The sequence below is a fragment of the Drosophila erecta genome, unplaced genomic scaffold, assembly GCF_003286155.1.
Source record: "Drosophila erecta strain 14021-0224.00,06,07 unplaced genomic scaffold, DereRS2 tig00000055-arrow-pilon, whole genome shotgun sequence".
Classification (NCBI taxonomy): domain Eukaryota; kingdom Metazoa; phylum Arthropoda; class Insecta; order Diptera; family Drosophilidae; genus Drosophila; species Drosophila erecta.
The window spans coordinates 15,246,291-15,266,869 of record NW_020825200.1 but is presented as its reverse complement, the minus strand read 5'-3'; the positions used below and the strand labels follow the sequence as shown (position 1 = coordinate 15,266,869).

The window sequence follows — 20,579 nt, the reverse complement described above, 5'->3', positions numbered from 1 at the left end:
ACAAAAGAATGTGAAAGCCGATGATGTGATACTCAACAAAAGTTTGAGAGATCTGATTCGCCAAAAATTAAATTTGTGAAGTAGAGCTTATGGAGCCTATATTGCAGTCTTTGATTCAGCATCTGGAGTAGCTTTATCATTGATAGTATTTTTTTATTAACAAAATTGTAAAACTAATTTTCAAGTTTAGGAGAATCAAAATAGTTCAAAATATATTTTGAATATATTCACTAGCTATCTTTTTTTGGAGCGCCAAAAAGTAGGCAACAAATTAGTCCAGCAAATAAGGAAAATTTCTCAGCCAAGTTCGTGTTGATCATTAGATAAGCAAAGACTATTGCAGCAACTCCAAGATAGTAACATTAGTTTTAATAATTTTTCCAATTAGCGGTGGCCAAATACAGAAGGCATTATGTTTGATCAAATTTGGGCTAAGGCTCCGCGAATTGCGTGTTTGACTGCGTGACTTTTGTTTTCCGAAACTCACCCACTTTCGCACGGGCCATTCCATTCAGATCCAGACGCTATGGACTATATAGAGTGGAGGTCTCCTTGAAACGCGGTTGGTCACGAAAGCGAACAACAAAGAAAAGGCTTGCCCGTCATTTGAGGCAACATTTAATGGCCACTGGCTATGGGCTATATGGCTAAAAAGCTATAGGGCTCATCCTGAATAAACAGGGGTTGGTGTGTGCGTGAGTGTAGGTGTGTGCTGGTGTGTGTTGGTGTGTGTTGGTGTGTGTGTGAGGAGTTGACGTTCGTTTGTGAAAACGAAGAAAGTGATTAAATCAGCACGATATTTTGTAGGTGTGCGCCAGCTCACCCATTAAATTTCTCCCTATCCGCATGGGTGTGTGTGTGTGTGTGTATGTGAGCCCGCGCACACACCTGCACATTTGAGCTACTGTTCTAAATTGACTTTTCGCCTGGACAAAACTAAAAATGACGACATCGCGTTTTTTTTCGCTTCCATAGAAAAGCTTTGCCTCTAAACATGACCATCAACCGCGTGTTTATAAACAACAAAGATCTTTTACCGAGCTGTATATAAAGTATACATATATATATGAAGTATATATAGAAAGGTGTGCTGGGCCTCATATTACACTCCCACATGCATGTTCGCACACATGTATGCAGTTACCAAATATGGGAACACGTTAATGTAATTAAGCCTTAAGGCTGGATAAAAAGTAACTCGGGTCATATATTATACGCGATATTGCAGGCAGTTATAAATTAACTTTTTATGACTGCTGCTAATTCTGATTTTCAATTGGAGTGCTCGTTATTTGGGTATTAGTTTAAAAGAGCTGAATGCTATGTTTTAATGATTAATTTCCACATCCAGTGTTTTAAGCTGTAAACTGTGCACAAATATAAAATACTAAGTGTAAGCTGTGTATAAATATAAAACACTAGAATGAACTGTATTGTCTAATCATTATAAAATTTTATGACAAGCTAAATTACGAAGTAGTTCGTCCTATCTTAGCCCGAAAGTTTACAGAAACACAAAAAAAGGGGTTTTGATACACTTTGTCCTCCAATGTCCTTTGTCCCCAGACTGCACAATTCTCAGATGACTTCGAGAACACTTCGCCCTCCCTACCTTTGGCCGCCCTGCTACCCTGTAAATAAATTCACTTATCATTTTTCAATGAAATCAATGAAAAACCCGCGAGCAATAACAGAGTTTACTTTTATTCAGTTTTATACAGGTAAAAGAAAATCAAATTAAAATAAATAAGACATTTTCAATTGTTTTTTTTTGCTTAGCAAAAATATCACGCCGTAAATTATAACGATATTAAAGTATTGGTGAGACATTGAGTAGGTAGAGCGAATTCTTCTTCTTATTGAGCTTTTTTTCTTGTCGCTTTTGAAACTCCGTCCCGCTGCAGCTAAAATTTCCACTTCAACCACTATCAATCGCCAAGTCCAATAAAAAATATTACCCAATATAAAATATAAAAAATAATAACTGCGGATGAAATTCATCACCCCAAAAACTTACCCTCTAGGGCTCAGCGCGGCGTATAGCGGTGGCTTAGGTTTTACCACCTTGCTGATTTTCCTCTCTCGCCTCCCCGGTTACTTATAGACACTTTCTTTATATTCACTTATATAACTGGAATATTGGCTGGACCGCACCCGATGACGTCTGGATTTGAAAAGGCCGATCGAGACGCCACTCTGCTGGCGGTGGGGAATCTCTGCCCGTGGGAATCTTTAGATAAGGTTGACAGTAACCCATGTGGGATAATGTCATCCAGAAGAGCCATCCCTGATCACCAATTTGGATTTCGTGCAGGTCACAGCTCAATAGAACAACTGCACCGCATCGTTGACCAAATATTGCAAGCCTACGATGAGAAAGAATACTGCAATGCGCTCTTTTTGGACATTAAGGAAGCATTCGACCGAGTCTGGCATATTGGCCTATTGGCCAAAATAAAAATGACACTACCAGCACCGTATTACTTACTAATGCGGTCCTACTTGGCGAATAGGCAGTTCGCAGTACGTTTCCACTCCGCAACCTCAGGGATACATGAGGTCAGTGCAGGAGTGCCTCAAGGAAGTGTACTGGGTCCATTATTGTACTGTCTGTATACCAACGATATGCCGCAGCCAAATGCTAGTATGGACGCCAACCCTGACAGGATGACTCTAGCCACTTTCGCCGATGACGTCTGTGTTACTTACAGATCATCCTGCGAATATGAAGCAGCAGACGGCCTACAAGAGTACGCTGACAGGTACGAGCAATGGGCAAGAAGATGGAATATTGGCATAAATGGTCAAAAGTCAGCTAACGTGTGCTTCTCACTAAGGAGGAAAACACCACCTGCTGTTCAACTAGGTGAGGAGATGGTACAGCAGTGTAGTACGGCCAAATATCTTGGCATAACATTAGACCGCCGGCTCACATTTGCTCCCCACATAGCAGCCATCAAAACAAGGGTGAGAGCAGCTGTGACAAAGCACTGGTGGCTCCTAAGAAGCAACAGTAAACTCTCCACCCGAAATAAGCTCACCCTATACAAGCAGGTCATTGCTCCCATCTGGCAATATGGTTGCCAAATCTGGGGGATAGCAAGAGATAGCCAAATCAAAAATATTCAGGTGGCCCAGAACAAAATAGCGAGACTAATTACAGGCTGTGAGTGGTACATTCGAAATAGCGTGCTACATAGGGACCTAAAACTAGTTACGGTACTACAACAAATCAACTTCCACTCCAGTCGGTACAACTCAAGACTGATGAACCACAGGAATCGTCTCGCTAATGATCTCACCATTACTCGACCGAGGCAGAGGATCAAAAGACGTCAACCAAGAGACTTAGTGCTAAGATAACAATAGCTTAATAGCTAAATATTAATTATAAAACAACATGAGAGTATTAGACCAAAATAGAAAAAGCTATATTAAATATTCCCTATAGCCGGAGCGCCAATTGGCAGAAACAATAGAAAATAAGGTAATAAAAGGGTTCATAGCTATCCTGTATATCTTAATAAACTACAATAAAAAAAAAAAAAAAAAAAAAGTAACCCATGTTGGAACTGATGCCCCTTTCCTTATGCCACATTTTCACCTAATACCTCCCTCCTAGATGGCGCCACCAGACCTACGGTGTTCGGCCAACTACAAGCGCTACAGAACAAACGATAGTGTGATCGAGATCGAGGAGTTGGAATCGAGAAAGAAAAACTTATAAAGCTTGTTACAAAACAGCTCTTTTAAACAGCTTTTACCAATCACAGAATTCTTAAAAATATTACAGGCAAATTTTTGATATGAGGGATTCGTTACTCTATGTGTCAATTGAAATCTGTATATGTACGTCTTTCACACCTTTGAAACCAAAAGAAAGCAAAATAAATGAGTGGAATCATTTGAAATAACTTTTAACACAAGTTGAACTTGAATTCGTTACTTGTTCTTCAGCACTTCGAAAACGATTTCGAAAACGATTAAGTTCCGTGCAAATACCCCTAATGCGGTTCAATTCCAGCGAATCAGTGGTTCGCTCGCTTATCGATAGGCAATGTTTTGGTTTTGTTTGCTTGCGGCATAAAAACGTAGTTTTCATGCGGATTTTGCGGCAATTTACAGGCGTTTTTCGTTTGGCAAGTGCTGTTTGTGCTATGAATTAATGTATCAGCTAACTTATTCCGTTGAATCATCGCTTCAAGAAGAGTGTTTCTGTATTTTGAGCTGCAGTCTGCGCACGTGTTGACTAACTTGTTGTTACATTTATAGCGTTGCCTAGATATTCTAGTAAATCGGCGGCCGCAAATCAAAAACTATAAACAATACTCGTGCTTGTCGAAAATGCAAAGCCCCAAACTCCTCAGAAACGCCCAGACCCAGCATGGAGACGCCTCATCCGTGGACGTGGAAAACATATTCCTGCACCGCCACATGCTGTCCACAAATCCGACTTCGGGGGGCAATATCGTTGATCGGGAAGAGTCCCCCGAATGCGTGTGGTTTCCAGATGATGCGGATGGGAATCCAGCTGGAAGCAAGGATCCACCGGTGAGTAGTGATATGATCTATTTGTCACCTTCTAATCCGGTTACTTAAAATGTGTTATATCATCATATCTTGTTTACCAATGCATTACATATGATCTGCATTGTTTACTGAGTATGTATGTCTTGTGTACTTCCACAAAAGAAAAGAACATTTTGAAAAATATATTTGCATTGTATAACTTTGTTGTACTTTTCATTAGGAAATCAAATATCTAACACAAGTGTATATGTACATTTGATACCAAGCTATAAAACACTCGTTTCTACCATACAGCAAGAAAATTCATTTGATATTTGGTCGTTTTCTTTATTTAATACTATCAAATGTATAGAAACTTTTAAGAAAGATAGTCGGTATTTGAGTTCGTTGTCAAAAGATACATAAATATAATATTTTCGATACAATACAACACTACAGCTGGAAAGATTCTTATATACCTCAAACTTTTTCAATAGCATATTGTTATTTTTGCATATTTGTTACTCTACCGCATTTTAAATGTTATTCCTTTGTGACATTACTGCATTGTTTAACCTATTATCAAGAATGTATTTCATTATGCTGGACTTGGTAAAATGCTGTTTTGTTCATGCACTTGAATGCATATTTGTTTACCATGGAGTGTCCCCTCCATTATTAATGCCCCTTTATTTACCCGCTTCACACCGCCAAGTCAGCAAGAAAAGCGCGGTTTGCGACCAGTTCTCGAACTTTGACCGATTCGCAGCTAGTAAAAGGGGATATTTATCTTGGGGGAATCGAATGCCCAAAACAATTTAGTCGGGTCTGCTCGCAAATTGTGTGGATTCGGATTCCTGTCCTCACTTATGCAGTATTATTGGTGCCCGGGGAAATTTCAATGCAGCAGCTCCAATCGCACACTTAAAACTTAATTAAAAAGCTAATCAGGGAGTCGCAAATGCAATTTGCTGGATTAATTTAAACAATTAATTAGGGCTGCATTAAGGCTCAATTGCAATTGTAAAGTGCGCTATATATCAATACTCCATCAGACTAAACTAAGTTGGAAATTAACGTAATAAACTAGAGTCCTGAGTATTAAAGTTGTGTTTCTTATTTTAAGCTCTTTCAAAAAGCTCGTCAAACACGTTTGTTTGTTTTGATTGAAGATGAAATTGGTTGGTCGTATTTATTCTTTAGGACATGTAAAGAATTTTGAGGTTTTTGAAGAAGTTTCAAGCCAATTAATACTAATAAGTAAAGGCAAAGTTTGAAAATCGTTGCGTGACTCCCACATATTCGTGTGCAAAAATGGGTTTATTTCAGGTTTATTCTATTATCTTAAAGTTTCGAAAGTCATAAAATTGGATATAAACATGCGGTGGAGCAAGGAGGAGTACCAGCACCTAGGCACCTGGAGATTTAAGATACTTTTACGAGACTTTGAGTCACAAATGCCCCAATAAACGAGACTGCAGTGCCTGCAGAGTCAACGTTCTGGCCGGCAAAGAAATTTAAAGCCACCCTTAGGCGTCAGTACATTCTTAAAAATGTAGGGCTCTGCTAAGATGTGCAACAAACACCAGATTTTAGACAAAACCCTTAATGGCCCACAAAAACCGTACAACCATGCAAGTTTTGGGCTTTTTGTTTGCTGGTTTTTCCACCTCAACGTACGTGACAGTGGCAAATGGCCTTAAATATTCAGCCAAAGTGTACACTTAAAGCGCAAACCCATTCCTAATTCTCTCTCGCTAATTAAACAATCAATAAACTAAAAACCGGGTGTCTTGGATTATAATGGTGTTTGCATACGCATATATGTATATATTATATGGGGGATGGTTCGAGGATATCGTCGGGGTGTGCTCACGCAAGGAGTTAAGTTATGTGTGGGGACCAACTGGACGGACGGACTCGTTTCACTTACCCACGTATATATTTTAGCGCGGATTTGTCATAATTAGTTCTTTTTGGGGGGCCTCAGCGGGTTTCTAGTGTCCCGCCATCGCGGTGTCTGCCTAACGAGCTACTTTTGTCAAGTTGGTCTGTTGGTCGTGATGTTTCCGCAATTATTAGTGTCAGTGCCTCGTGCTTTCAGGCGGGGCAGGGTGGGTATCCTAAGTGCGGTCCTCATTGTTTCCGCGATGCGCCTTTTGGGCCAGTCGTTTTTATAATTCTTACAATACCATGTAAACACACATTACGGAAACCGCCGCGGATGGCGGCTGGATACTGGATACTGGACTGGTTGCAGGATGAGGAAAATCCCTCTAAGACTCGGTCGGCTGCAGTCCTTGCCATTTTCCATTCCACTGACACTCGCTTGCGCCATCAAACTGAAGAATTAAAAAGGAAGAACGGCTGCTTTTGGGCTTAGTGGCTTTGTGGAGCAGGCACACTTTGCGCAATTAACTAAATTATAAATGTATAGAAAAGTAGTAATTAGGAAAACAAAACATATCAAATGTCTTTGACTCTAGTTGAGCTTTTTGCACGGGAAGAATATTTACATCTATTTTATTTTATATTCGCGCAATCAAACTTACTGTGTACAATTTTTAAAATGATTTTTTTATAATGTATGCAGTATTGAAAAGGAAATTGTATCCGCACTTTTAGTTATGATTTCAACTTAGTTTTAATATAATTGATTTGGGACAACCAAAAACGTCATTTTTGAAGGCTTTAGTACCCTTAGACAAAAAAAAAACAGTGAAATAAAGATAAATATGTAGGTATTGCATACATGTGTAATTCAAGTGTATTCAACAGATATATGTCAATTTCGTAGTTTAGCAAAAACAAAAGAGAATAAAAAATTGTTTAGAGATGAGAATTTAGAATCTCTTGTGAAATCCCTAAAGCGCCAAAGTGCTGCCCCCAGTAAATTGGTCTGGCAACGCTGTAACAAGAAGAAGCGCAGATTTGTTTACAAAAAAGCGGCAAGCGAAATGTAACTTAGTTATAAATTGTTTGTGTTGCAAAGAACACGCCAGCATGATGGTTATTCCTAAAGTTCATGAAGGAGCACAAGGACAAGGACAAGGATTGGAAGTGAATGTGGTCCTGTGGTCCGCCATGTAAGCCGATTGCTAACCAATCCCTATGGTCATTATGCTCACAGGTGTGGACGGATTGGAAATGTGCCATCAAAAGGCAGTTGGCCGATAAGAAGTGGCCCCAGATATATGAGCAATTGAGCCAATCCTCCAGTTGGATAAGTTCCAAGACGATGATCCGGATACCAATGAACTTATGGGGGTTTCCGCCCCAACGTTTGCCATGGTGGAAATGTGGCAGGGAAAAGCCGGCGATCTGTACGAAACGGAAGGACCTATAAGCAGCAAAATGGAGTCACAAAATAACACCAGTTCCACTGGCGAAGCAGAAACTAATTACAGGGCTTATGGAAACTACAAGAAGCAGACCAAAAGGATGAATTCTGGTAGCCTAAACCAGCCACAAAAGAGAAGGAAGATAGAGTCAATCAAAAAATCCAGCAGCAAAGAAAATGCTTTAAAAGCATTTTCTGCAAGTACCAAGAAGCAGTTCCCAACGGGGTTAGCCCCTCTAGTCTTTGAAACCCCTCCTAAAAGTATAAAAACCCTGTCGAAACCGAGTCTGTCAGCTGATACCAGGCTCAGAGTAAGTTCTGCTGGACCAGAAGACAGAGCTTCCCCTAATGAAACTACCAGGACCGTCGCAGAATCAAGTACGTCTATGATAGCTCAGATGTGCCACTTTATGGCAAAATGCTAGGAGGAGCGTAGGCACACAATGCTTCAATCAAGAAATTGTTTGACCACAAAAAGTGGAAATAAATGTTTATATTTTATAGCTTTAGACTTTGCACAACCCTAAAACAACTCAAGCGATATGGAGTAAACTGCCATACAAAACATGTTACCTCCTACCTGTTTTATTAGACTTTTGTCTATGTTTGCTTTCTGGCTAGAACATATTGGCTGGTAGACCAGTAACTAACAGAATTCTGCTGGTTCGAAGCCAATTTTGTAATTTTTGTTTTCCTTTTCATGTGCAACAAGGAAAACTAAACCGTCTGCCTGAAAATTATGCTTAGCCAGCGAAATGAAGGGAAGGAGTTGTTTGCACACAAACACCGGAAACAAGGCTCATATGTGTTAAAAGCTGATAAGCTGATAAGCATATATGATGGCTTGGCCCGTAATGGTTTCGTTTTTTCTGCATCTGGAAGTGGTGTTCCTTAAATCCTAGATTTTTAGAGAATTGCGCCAGATAGAGATAAGTTGAGTTATGGAGTTTACAACTTGAGCCTAGGGACATTTTATAATTTTTTTTGGATTTCTGCAACATCATAGATCAGAAAAATTAAAAAAAAAAAATAGATTTCTAAATTTGAATGCAGGTTTTTAGATAATTGCGCCAGAAACATTTGGTTTTATAATTATAAAAGTTCAGGGTATGTTTGTTAAAAAGTAAATAGAGCAGAATTTAACAACGACATTTATTACATTTATATACTTTTGTTAATCATATATATACACAATGGAGCTGAGAATATTTAATGAATCTTTTACCGCTCGATTTTATTTATCTTACAGATTTCCATGACAGAGGAAAAGTCTGAAACACAATCAAAAGAAATTCTACCAGAAAAGCGAAAAGCTAGCAGCACAGAAGGCGAAGGCCATGTGAAAAAAGTAAAATTAGATGCCAATGGGCTTAAAACCAAGCGTCCGGGATTCAGCGATGAAAGATACGACGAAACATCGTATTACTTTGAAAACGGTATGCCACACGTTTTAAGAAACCACCTTAAAAATGTCAGATGATATGATTATCCAATCTATAGGTCTGCGAAAGGTCTATCCCTATTTTTTCACATTCACCACGTTTGCTAAAGGACGTTGGGTTGACGAGAAAATTCTGGACGTATTTGTTCGTGAATTCCGAGCTGCTCCGCCGGAGGAATATGAGCGCAGCCTGGAAGCTGGAAAATTGACTGTTAATTATGAGAAGGTGCCCAAGGACTACAAAATCAAACATAACGATCTGCTGGCCAATGTGGTTCATAGGTAAGCATCAGTAGGAAACCTCATTTGAATATGCACACATTTGCATTCTAGACACGAAGTCCCTGTTACTTCACAGCCCATCAAGATAGTGTACATGGACAAGGATATTGTGGTTGTGAATAAGCCAGCATCGATACCAGTGGGTATAGTAATTTGAGTGCTAGCGAATATAATAACAATCGTATCTTTTCAGGTACACCCTTGTGGACGATATAGACATAACACGGTGGTTTTCATCCTGGCCAAGGAGCACAATCTGAAGAACCTGCGAACCATCCACAGGTTGGATCGACTCACATCTGGTCTCCTTTTGTTTGGACGGACTGCTGAAAGAGCCCGCGAACTGGAGCTGCAAATCCGAACTAGACAAGTGCAAAAGGAATATGTGTGCCGCGTAGAGGGACGCTTTCCAGAGTAAGTGAAACAATTACTTTTCTTTAAAATTTGTATTCATTTTGCATATCTTTCTCAGTGGCATAGTTGAATGCAATGAGAAAATCGATGTCGTGAGCTACAAGATTGGTGTTTGTAAGGTTTCGCCAAAGGGCAAGGACTGTAAAACCACATTTAAAAGAATTGGCGAGGTGGGCAGTGACAGTATTGTTTTGTGCAAACCACTTACAGGACGAATGCACCAAATTCGAGTGCATTTACAATATTTGGGTGAGTAATAACGAGATGATTCCATGCAATTATAACACTCGTATTCCACAGGCTATCCCATTTCAAATGATCCCTTGTACAACCATGAAGTTTTTGGTCCATTAAAAGGAAGAGGTGGAGATATCGGTGGAATAACCGAGGAACAGTTGATCAGTAACTTAATTAGCATTCATAATGCCGAAAACTGGTTGGGTTTGGAAGGTGATCAAATCGTATCATCGGAAATAAAAGACGGAGCAACCAGTACTTCAGTAGTAGAAAACCCTATCAATGGTGAGACCGCCAAGCCAGTGATTTCGGAAACCCCTGATCCAAGTAATGAAGTAAGTAATTTAAAACATTTGCACAACTCTGGAGAATTCAATGTTTATCCCTACTACACAGACAGCCACCCAAACGTGCTATGAAGAGCCAGACAGGTCCTTTGATCCAAAAAAGACAACTTCGGACCCTCAATGTTCTGAATGCAAGATAAACTACCGAGATCCCGGCACAAAGGACCTCATAATGTACTTGCACGCATGGAAATACAAGGTAAGTTACAAGCTCTGCCTGTTAAAGATTTAAATTCAAATTAAAACTTATTTACAGGGAGTTGGTTGGGAGTATAAAACTGAACTGCCGGACTGGGCTTGTAACTCGAATATTGATTACGATCAATTGTAAATGGAAGAATTCCTTGCAAACATGATGCTTAAGTAAAAAGTTGAATTTTTACATGGTATACAAAAATTGTGTTTCCATCTTATAACTCGGTGTTCTCAATGCTTTTCATGTAGCATTGATTTATTTGCCATATCCTAAATTTTATGTATAAAATGAATGAGGCTTTGCTCTTTTTGCTTTGTTTGCCAGTTGTATCGATTGGACAGCTGCTAAACAATTCAGTTAAAGATATTGATCCCAAAGTACTGAGTCATTTTCTGAAGCAAGGAGATGTTCTCGTCGAGTATTATTTATCGTCGTGCAGTGGGTGTCCTAGGATGCCAACTATCCTGGATGATACTCTGCAAGAACTTCATCTGACTACTCTGCTCGCAATGGTTTCGATTGACTGTAGGAAATATTTTAAACATTGCATAAGAAGACAAATTGACCAATATCCGCAATGGCTTTACATCGAAAAAAGCGGTGGGATAAGAGTTATTAAAAACTCAGAAAGCCTCATTGAATCAATAAGTAAATACAACATATCAAATGATAATTCAGAATACAATAGTTTACCCATGCCAGTTGTAAACGAAAATCTCTGCATACCTGGCCAGGTTCTTAAGCTAAGTTATAGAAACTTTTACTCCGACATTAACAATGGAACCTTCTTCGTTAAATTATATTCACCGAATTGTGTGACATGTATTGTTTTATATGCACTTTGGAAAGAACTTGCTTTAGAATTGGTAAATGAAACCAAAGTTTGCGTTGCGGAATATGACTGTACAAGTGGAATGCAAATTTGTGAGCAGTTGCTTATTACGCGGGTTCCTGCGCTTATTTGGTTTAAAAATGGAAAATATGTGGAAAAGTACAGTGGAAATCAAGACAAAAAGGGTTTTAGAAGTTTCGTTTCCAATATGATCACTCCACAAAAATCCTCTGCTCGTCAAAGTACATTTTCAAATATTTGTATGTTAATGGTGTTACTTAGTTTCACTGAAAATACGATTATATAATTGTATAAAACTTAAAAAAAAAAATGCAAATAAATGTATTTTCAATAAATTAATACTGCGAATTCTAAAAATTTAAAATAATCAGTTGGCGGGAAGGGAATGCCCCTAATTCTGTCGATTAATTGGTTCATATCGATAACCAACGGCTAGGAAACGGTGCCATCTCAAACGGACATCTGGCGCAAATTGAATACAAATCCCGAAATTAAGCAGCGAAATAATGATACACGATTTGTTAATGGCTTGCCGGAGCCACAATCCGGAGAAGCTAGGAATAAGGGCATTCAATGTAAGCAAAACGATCCCAATGAATAATTGGCAAGGCCTAACACGCGAACTTCCTAGGACACCACAGTCATTGACCAGTTCATACATCCTTCCGAGAGGGAGATATTTATGGGCATTTTGAGAATCATTAAAGTTTACCAAGAAGTTGAACAGTTTACCCATTCAATGGGACCGCAGACGAATGCACTTGGCGAGCTTCCAGGTACAAATGGCAACATACATAAGTGTTCAACATTTTAAATAGTTCTACTGCAGATCTTTCGCGTGGTTACTACTTGCTCAATCTGGCCAAGGGCATTGAAGTGGCTCTGGAGGAGTACTACGCGGAGATCACCCGCCTGGAGAAGTATTGTTTTGGAAACAAGCGCACCTCGCTCTCATATGTCCACAGTGCCCTGCAAGCCAAGCTGCCACTGCTGGTGTTTCTGCGGAACGTCATCATGGAGATCCAGGTGCTGCAGTTGCGAGGATGCGTCTTGCTCCACAACCTCCATCAGCAGTCCCTGCACGGCGACATACAGCTGGCAACAGCCTTGAAGAAGCAAGTGATAACCAACACACAAAAAGTATTGTTTCTATAATCGGAATACTATCCATTATGCAGAATTATGAAGCCTGTTAAGAACGCATTTTTCTCGAGCCTGGCTCACTGGCTGTTGTTTGGAGTGATCGACGATGTCCACTCGGAATTCTTCATTAAATTCACCCCAACGGATGCGGTTGATGGTAGCTCATTCAGCAAATCAGCCAGTAACTCCCTAATGGTAGAAACTTTACAAAAGATTATCATGTCCGCATGTTATATAGCTTTTTTATTGCCAGAGCGCAGAGAAAAACCCCGAGGACTACATATGGCAATACGAGGTGAATTTGGCTCAGCTGCCAGGATTTCTGTCCGTCGTTTTAGCCGAAAAAGTTCTGTTTGTGGGACAAACAGTGCTGGTCTTCAAAATGGGGCGCAACGTAAAAGTGAAAAATAAAACGGACCAACTGGCAGTAAAGCTGGCTGAGTTGAATCGTGATGATATCTATCAGCTGTGGAACGGCAGGGAGTCCGAGTTCTTCCAAATGGTCGTTGACCTCAGCAACGATGACACAATTAATGTGTTTCGCGTCGAAAATGTTATTAACGATATCAAGAATTACGTTAGCACCCGCTTGTCGGAGATCGCTGTGAATGAAGTGGATTTGGAGCGGCAAATGGCACTGATAAAGGACTTCTTTTTGCTGGGCAGGGGAGAGTTCTACTTGGAGTTCTGCTCCCAAATGATCGGTACCATGGAAACATATCGCGAAGAGCGTTTTAAAAACGTCACTAGATCATTTGAGGTACTATTTAACCATAATATTCTTTAATGTGTCTTAGATGTACATTTTGACCTTCTACTCAGCTTGCAGCTACTGTCACGGGAATCTCAGATGACTTGGACAAGTTTTCACTGAGCTGCCAAAGAACCACTGGTGAACCAGATGAAAATTCCGACTTTCATTTCCTGCAAGGTCTCAGCCTGAAGTATAAGTACGAGTGGCCATTGAATCTTTTGTTCTCCCCAAAAACAATCGAGCGGTACAACAAAATATTCCGATTCTTACTGATCATTCGAACATTTCAATACGAAATACAAAGGGTCTGGGCCAAGCAGACTTGGAAGGCAAAGAAAGTGGGTGTGCCTTTGAATAATAAAATCATAAGTCTCCGCAACTACCTTATGTTCTTCCTGAACAACATGCAGTACTACATTCAAGTAGATGTGCTTGAAAGTGAGTTTTGTACGGAATACCGAATGGCTCAAAAATAACTCGCATTTTGTTACAGGTCAATTTGGAATTTTGTTGAATGTGATCAAGAGGAAGACTGATTTCGAAGAAATACAAAGGGCTCACAGCATATTTCTGGCAAATGTTCTTTCCCATTGCTTTCTGATTACCGAATCAGAGGCCCAAATGAACGTCACCGGATGCCAAAACCAAAATCCCATTTATGGAACCCTTCTTAAACTCTTTAGCATATGTGAGAGTTTTGCGCGCATGACCCAATCGAAAGATCCGCCTGATGACTTAGTGGCTGAAGTCGACCAACTTAATGAAAGGTATGTGTTTAAATATTTGTTAACCGAGTGATAAATGAAGTCAATCGTTATTTACTTTATCAATTATTGTGGGTAATAGTAACAAAACTTTGTTTTTTATAGTTTTGGTGTTCAAATTGCGAGCCTTATCCAACTACTAGTCGATGTAAAATCAGCATCTTGCTTGGGTCCGCTTTCTCAGCTGCTTTTGCGACTGGATTTCAATCATTGGTTCAGTGCCAGTCACAACACGTCCGAATGAATAACATTTTTTGCCTAAAGTTGTAGCCGCTTGATGTCTTCTATACGAAAGTCGTTTCTGCAAATCAATTAATTACGATGAATAAAACTGAAGAAAGTGGTTTATTTTAATTAGTGCTCACTCTTACCTTAACGTTAAAAATGTGCGAACTTCGTTAGGTGTTAGATGCCAAGATGACATCTCCTTATTGTTCTCGGGATTCCAATACTCTGTAAGCTCCGAAATCTTGTCCAAATTGAGAAGGGTAGCAATTTGGGAAATACGTGTCATCTTATCTCTAACCGACCAAGATGTGGCTCCTGTCAGGTAACTGCCCAAGGCACGAACTTCCTGATCAAGCACCAGACCGCCGAGCTTTTAAATAGATTATGTTGGGATAAACTCTGCAAGGTCAAATTTGCCTGCTTAGATACATACTCTGTTAAAGCTGATTTTTTTAATAGCCCGTTCCAGTTGAATAGTCACTTCGGTCGCCAAAATGCTAACGAGGGCATCATAGTTCCGCGGACTCAATGAGTTCTTAAAAGAGTTGAGGAGTCCATCCAATTGCACTATGAAAAACTGGACGAACGTCTCGCCCGCTTCGTAAGCAGCAAGTTCCTCCTATAAAAACCGATTGCATTGCGATCTCATACAGATACTTCAGTCCAAGTTCTTACCTCATTCAAATTGTGACTGTAGTTCAAGAACTGATTTATCCATGGATTGAGGCGTGGCTTTATAACACTGGAGCGCAGCTGCTGCATTCCAAAATCAACAGTGGCTTTCAACGCATCCCGCACAGCTTTAAGTTCCGTGAGGCAGCTGTCCAGCAATTGACGCTCCACCGGCGTCGTTTGTGGAAATGTGCCAGCAATTTCCTGTTCCATCGTCTGACACAGTGTCTCAATATACTCCGTCGATATGTCGGCATTGTTCAGCTGCACCAGGAAGTTGGCTCGACCACGATCGGCATCGCTGGAATGTAGTTTGCCCTGCTGCAGCGTCGTTTGGATAGCATTATAAGCCTGAGCCAAGTCGATGTAACCAGATGGGTAGCCGTTCTTCAAGGGCGCCTTAAGTGCGCTCACAAAATCGCCATCCAGGCAGGCAGCCACATTGTTGATCACAGCACAGGTTCCATTTATCGACTGGGTTGTCAAGGCCCTTCGAATAGATTTGCGAAGAATGAAGAATACATCGTCCACCATGGATGAACACTGCTGCCCAGACTCGTAAGTGTCCAAGCCGATGGCCTTAAGAACGCTTTCCTCCATGAAATATCTAGAAGTATGTACAATTACAACCATTTAATCAGTTTAAAATACTTTTCGAAACCTACCTTTCCAGGAGCAAATAGGTACTCAGAATCTCTTGCATTTGGCGGCGCAGATCGGAGTTCTTCATGATCTTCTCATAGCGTTCCATTATATCCAACTGCTCTTTTTCCGGCACGCACGTCTCCACATGCACCTGCAATACTTATAGTTATCTAACCATTTCATACGAGATTTTTCGCCTTGCCTGTAAGCGTCTTCGCATAAATCGGAAGTACAACTCGACCCTGGCGTGCATGACGGTTATTTCGGCTATAATGGCATCGATTTCCTTGGGGTTTAGCTTGTCCACCGAGCCGCCAGATGGTTTCCTATAATGACCCAGTGCCTGGATACTGTTGCTCCCGAGATTTCCGCCACCGGCCGACCGCTGAGTGGATTCATTTACTTGCTTGCTGCGGTACTGAATCTGCCGGTTCTTGTTGAACTCCATAAGAAGATTCTTTACCTCCGTATCGCATTCGTGCTGCAGAATGGCCACCATGTCAATCAACGACGATGAACTGCAGGAGAGTCACATATTTTAAAAGATTCTGTCTTGACATAACTAAGCTACCTACGCTTGTCCGTAGAACGCTTCGATTATCGGCTGATTGACTTCCACCACCCTTGCGAAGTTTTCCAGAATAGCAGTCAGTCGATCTGCGTAAGCCAGTTGCAGGCGGGATTCCGCCTTGGCTATGTCCTGGGCGTTCCTAAGTTCCTTTTGAGCCTTGTTCGCAAGCTTCTGGCAAATGTAGAGCGAGAACTTTTCGATCCCGGTGCAATGGCAACCTACTAGAGGAAAGATTTTGAAAAATCTTTCCACAGAGGCCAAGTCATCGGCTTTGACCGCCTCATCGAAGCGCTTGGCAATCAGGACACGGGTCTTCTCGGTGGCATCCTCCAGCGTCTTCACCGCATCGCTAACCGACGTTATGGAGCCCTGGACGTCGTCGGCGGTACGCCGCAGCAGTTGCTGATCCATCGCCAGGAAGCGGGCGATGTGGGTGGCGCTCTTCTCATAGTCCTCCTCGCCGATGGCCTTCACCACGCCCTGGCTGCACAGGTGCAGGTCGATCAGATCGTGCACCCGCTGCTGGCACTCGGAGGCTCGGCACCTGGCCAAATCCAGGCGGCGCACCTTGGCGCTCACCGATTCGGCCAACTGGGCTGTGTTTACAATCTGGTCGTTCAGCTTGTTGGAATCGCTGTCCACCGTGTGCAGCAGGCTGAGGGATCTCCCAATGCCACTCATTCTGGCCTCAATCTGGCATTGCTTGGCCAGCAGTGACTCCAGTCTCTCGTTAACTTTTGCCTAAAACGGTGGAAACACATGACACTCAACCGGAGTTTTATTGACTTGGCACTTCACCTCTTCGTCGGCAATCCGCTGCAGGGTCTCGTCCACCTCCTCATTTGTGCCGATGTCTAGAGCACCCAGCTGTTCAAGAACACTCATCCTGCTACCGTCGGTCCGGATCTCCTATATTATTTATCTTATTTTCCAATTGGATAAATGATCTGATACGTGGAATGAAAAATTTGTTTTGCTTTGAAATAGCGATGGCAGATTGCCGTTCTGGGATAGATGTATCGGAATGTGGATGTATCGATAGCTCAAAATGCTGGGAACACTACTTAAATTATGATTTATTAAAAATAAATGATTTCAACAAGATACGTCCTTGAATCGAGCTTAAAAAAGTATAACTATTTATTCTTAATTAATATACAACCTTTCAAAAGCGGCAAGCTAAAAACTAAAAGCTGCAGTTAGACTTACTTTACAGAAAATACGGGCACCCTCGTTTCCTGAACAGCTGATTCAGAATTCAAAGCCCAACAAAAGTATTGATTTGCAATTAAAGTAGAATTAGTCTTAGCGTAGCATTTCGATAGATAAGCGTAGGCCAGTCATGGATTTCACGGGCTTTGAAGTGCGCAAGGCAAGCTGATCACCCCGTGCATCTCGAGTGAAGTCCTCCTTATCCTTGCTTATCCTTTCCAGTGCCCACCGACCGTCATGTACATTCCTAACTTCATCACTTCGGAGGAGGAACAGCGCATCCTGAGCCACATCGAGCGGACTCCAAAGCCTCGATGGACGCAGCTGCTGAACCGCCGGCTGGTGAACTACGGCGGTGTGCCGCATCCCAACGGAATGATTGCCGAGGAGATTCCCGAGTGGCTGCAGATCTATGTGGACAAGGTGAACAATCTGGGGGTGTTCGAGTCGCAGAACGCCAATCATGTGTTGGTCAACGAGTATCTTCCGGGTCAGGGAATTCTGCCGCACACAGATGGACCACTATTCCACCCCATCATATCCACCATTTCGACGGGTGCTCACACCGTGCTGGAGTTCGCCAAGCGTGAGGACACCGCGGCGGAAGCAGAAGCTGGTGCGGATCAGCCTTCTGAGATGCCGCGTGAAGTGCGTTTCAAGCTGCTCCTGGAACCGCGCAGTCTGCTCATCCTTAAGGACACGCTGTACAGCGACTATCTGCACGCCATCTCCGAGACCAGCGAGGATGTGCTCTGCGACCGCATCTGCAACTATGATCTGTGCGAGAACACCTACAAGATCGGTGATCACCTAGTTCGCCGATCCCCGCGCATCTCCCTCACCATCCGTAACGTGCCCAAGACCAGCAAGATGAAGCTCAAGTTCTGCTAGGTTCATTCCGCCATTAGATGTTGTTTGGCATTAGAGATTACAGATTACACAGATGTTGACTAGCCGCACGTTAAACGAACCCACTGAAGAGATCCTTGGGATCCAAGAACTATGATAATCTGCAACCTGAATCTTCCGCTAGATGTTTAAGCACTCCGCACTAGCAGCACACTTGTTCGCAAGCAAATCCATGTTGGCCCACACAAAAGTGCTTTATTTATACCGCTAGCATTGTGTACATATATAAAAATGTTTGTATTACGTATTACGGAGCAATAAGTTGGCCTGATCGGCGGACAGGCTCGAGCTGTATCCTCAGATTCCACCTGTGCGCCGGCGGCCTTTAGATTTAGTTGTGCGAGCATTTGATGGAGGCTATCCATGGCCTAGTTTTGTGAAATGTGTGGTTAACTTTGTATATGGGTATGCGCACGAACTGATTTTGGTTATGATTGGCCTAAAACTGTGCAGATTATACAGAATTTATGCAAGATCTTTATGATTAAAAATGTTCCTTACGTTAACTTCTAAGCAAATCAATTGCAACCAAAGCAAATCATAATGATGATCAGTTGACGAGTACCCATTATATGTATGTTGAATGGAGCAGACAGCACACTGGATACCATATTCGTGTGCTCCATGCTCCGGCCTCCCGTGTCCAAGTGTATTTTTGTAACCGTTTTTTCCACCGCGCACCGCAAGAAAGAGCGAAGAGTTGCCAATAAACGTTTTTGTCCACCCACTCATCCATTAAACCCTTTAATCCACTAGGCTTCCGCATCCTGCCACTCCAGCCGGAACTCGCGCTCAAAGACCAGGCGATCGTACAGCCGCACCTCGCTGATCCTCGCTGAGATGTCCAGCCGCAGTTCGCTGACTGCCAGGTGGAAGTTCTGACGCACCGTTCGCTGCTTGTCCGGTGTCAATTGATTGAGCGGTTTCCGGAAGATGCTGATGATGCGCTGCAGATGGTACTCCACGCTGGCACAGCGACCGATGCAAACCCACAGGTTCTCCGGATCGTGGATGTTGCCCGGGAAGCGGGTGCGCTGATCGAAGGGCGCCTTGCCGGACAGCAGAGCTCTCACCTCGGCCACGATCTCCTGGTGCGTCCTCAGATCGCGTGTGCTGAGGGTGGTGAACTCATACTTGTCGCAGAAGTACATGAGCTCGGAGATGGCCACCCACGACTGGGAGCAGAGTGTGGCATGGTGATTCGACCAGTTGGTGTAGCCAGCTGGACTGGCGGACTTGGTGGCTACGGCAGCGGTTGACGAGGAACTTGCATTGGGAGTCGGAGAAGTGCTCGGTGGGCTGCCTGTCTTGGTCTTGGGCGTATCCGAACCATTTATGATGGACCTTCGCTCTGTGCGCTGCAGCTGCTCCATTTCCCGCTCGTGTTCCTTGGCCCTCAAATAGGCCTCCTTCTTCTGCTGCAGCTCCTGCAGCTTGGTCATCTTTGGTGGCGACAGGGACTTTGTGAAGATCGAGGGCGCTGGCGGCGGAGGAGCAGCCGGCTCGCCGTCTGTGTGAGCGATTGGGGAGCCGTTTGTGTCCAGCGATGCACTGCGTCCGTACTTGGCCCTGTAGCGCTCCAGCGTGTCCAGCGAGAAGCTGAGCTCCTTCTTGATGGCCTTCTGCATGGTTCTGGTTTTCTGGCTTTATGTAATCACCTTGGGTGCTTCGATGCTCCGAATTGCACGCGTTCCCTTCGAGAATTTACAGGCGAATGCGAGCGCACATTCCGCATAAAGAGAGGCCGATCTCTTTATTTTTATCTTTTATCAATCGGCGGCGAGCCATGTGCACTTTATTTCGGTCTCTGCCAATACATTTTGATCGCATTCGCATACGAATGCGTGCGGATACGTTTGGATTTGAAGCACCATTTGAAAAAGATTCACAGATGCAGATACTTGCAGATGCTGAAATGCCGAACGCACAATTTGGGAAACTCATGACGAAATGACCGAAATTTTGGATGGGTTCAATTCAGATCAAGGTTGGGATATGGAACTTAAGTAGGATTGCAATCCTTTACATTCCTTTTATGCCAATTTCTATATTGAATGCGCAA

At 42.4% G+C, this 20,579-nt stretch overlaps 5 protein-coding genes across 9 annotated transcripts; 3 read left to right on the top strand and 2 right to left on the bottom strand.

Moving 5' to 3' along the window:
• Nucleotides 1–4,012: 4,012 nt before the first annotated feature.
• Nucleotides 4,013–10,984, top strand: LOC6541537 (RNA pseudouridylate synthase domain-containing protein 2). Of its 5 annotated transcripts, none has more exons than XM_026979211.1 (9): nucleotides 4,279–4,551; nucleotides 9,099–9,285; nucleotides 9,350–9,572; nucleotides 9,624–9,711; nucleotides 9,766–9,986; nucleotides 10,045–10,235; nucleotides 10,287–10,558; nucleotides 10,620–10,769; nucleotides 10,827–10,981. In XM_026979211.1, exons 1-9 carry the CDS (start codon nucleotides 4,345–4,347, stop codon nucleotides 10,899–10,901), a joined length of 1,614 nt encoding a protein of 537 aa, XP_026835012.1. In that variant the 5' UTR covers nucleotides 4,279–4,344; the 3' UTR covers nucleotides 10,902–10,981. The 5 variants fall into 5 exon arrangements, with proteins under 5 accessions (XP_026835014.1, XP_026835012.1, XP_026835011.1 ...); XM_026979210.1 differs by lacking the exon at nucleotides 4,279–4,551 and adding an exon at nucleotides 7,400–7,595 and having other exon boundaries at nucleotides 10,827–10,983; XM_026979209.1 differs by lacking the exon at nucleotides 4,279–4,551 and adding an exon at nucleotides 7,603–8,227 and having other exon boundaries at nucleotides 10,827–10,983.
• Nucleotides 10,985–12,042: 1,058 nt separating this feature from the next.
• LOC6541611 (gamma-tubulin complex component 4 homolog) lies at nucleotides 12,043–14,634 on the top strand. Its single transcript, XM_001969932.3, has 8 exons — nucleotides 12,043–12,194; nucleotides 12,251–12,395; nucleotides 12,449–12,734; nucleotides 12,798–12,957; nucleotides 13,016–13,522; nucleotides 13,585–13,954; nucleotides 14,010–14,283; nucleotides 14,386–14,634. The coding sequence occupies exons 1-8, from the start codon at nucleotides 12,126–12,128 to the stop codon at nucleotides 14,522–14,524; spliced, it is 1,950 nt and encodes a 649-aa protein (XP_001969968.1). The 5' UTR covers nucleotides 12,043–12,125; the 3' UTR covers nucleotides 14,525–14,634.
• LOC6542761 (conserved oligomeric Golgi complex subunit 4) lies at nucleotides 14,297–17,433 on the bottom strand. The gene is made up of 8 exons (XM_001969931.3): nucleotides 17,195–17,433; nucleotides 16,401–17,137; nucleotides 16,028–16,343; nucleotides 15,846–15,976; nucleotides 15,184–15,787; nucleotides 14,942–15,127; nucleotides 14,652–14,878; nucleotides 14,297–14,581 (listed from the first exon to the last, which is right to left on the bottom strand). Exons 1-8 carry the CDS (start codon nucleotides 17,279–17,281, stop codon nucleotides 14,539–14,541), a joined length of 2,331 nt encoding a protein of 776 aa, XP_001969967.2. The 5' UTR covers nucleotides 17,282–17,433; the 3' UTR covers nucleotides 14,297–14,538.
• Nucleotides 17,434–17,539: 106 nt separating this feature from the next.
• LOC6542802 (alpha-ketoglutarate-dependent dioxygenase alkB homolog 6) lies at nucleotides 17,540–19,244 on the top strand. The gene is made up of 2 exons (XM_001969930.3): nucleotides 17,540–17,768; nucleotides 17,831–19,244. The coding sequence occupies exons 1-2, from the start codon at nucleotides 17,739–17,741 to the stop codon at nucleotides 18,497–18,499; spliced, it is 699 nt and encodes a 232-aa protein (XP_001969966.1). The 5' UTR covers nucleotides 17,540–17,738; the 3' UTR covers nucleotides 18,500–19,244.
• LOC6542966 lies at nucleotides 18,694–20,543 on the bottom strand. Its single transcript, XM_001969929.3, has one exon. It carries the CDS (start codon nucleotides 20,143–20,145, stop codon nucleotides 19,270–19,272), a length of 876 nt encoding a protein of 291 aa, XP_001969965.1. The 5' UTR covers nucleotides 20,146–20,543; the 3' UTR covers nucleotides 18,694–19,269.
• Nucleotides 20,544–20,579: the final 36 nt, after the last annotated feature.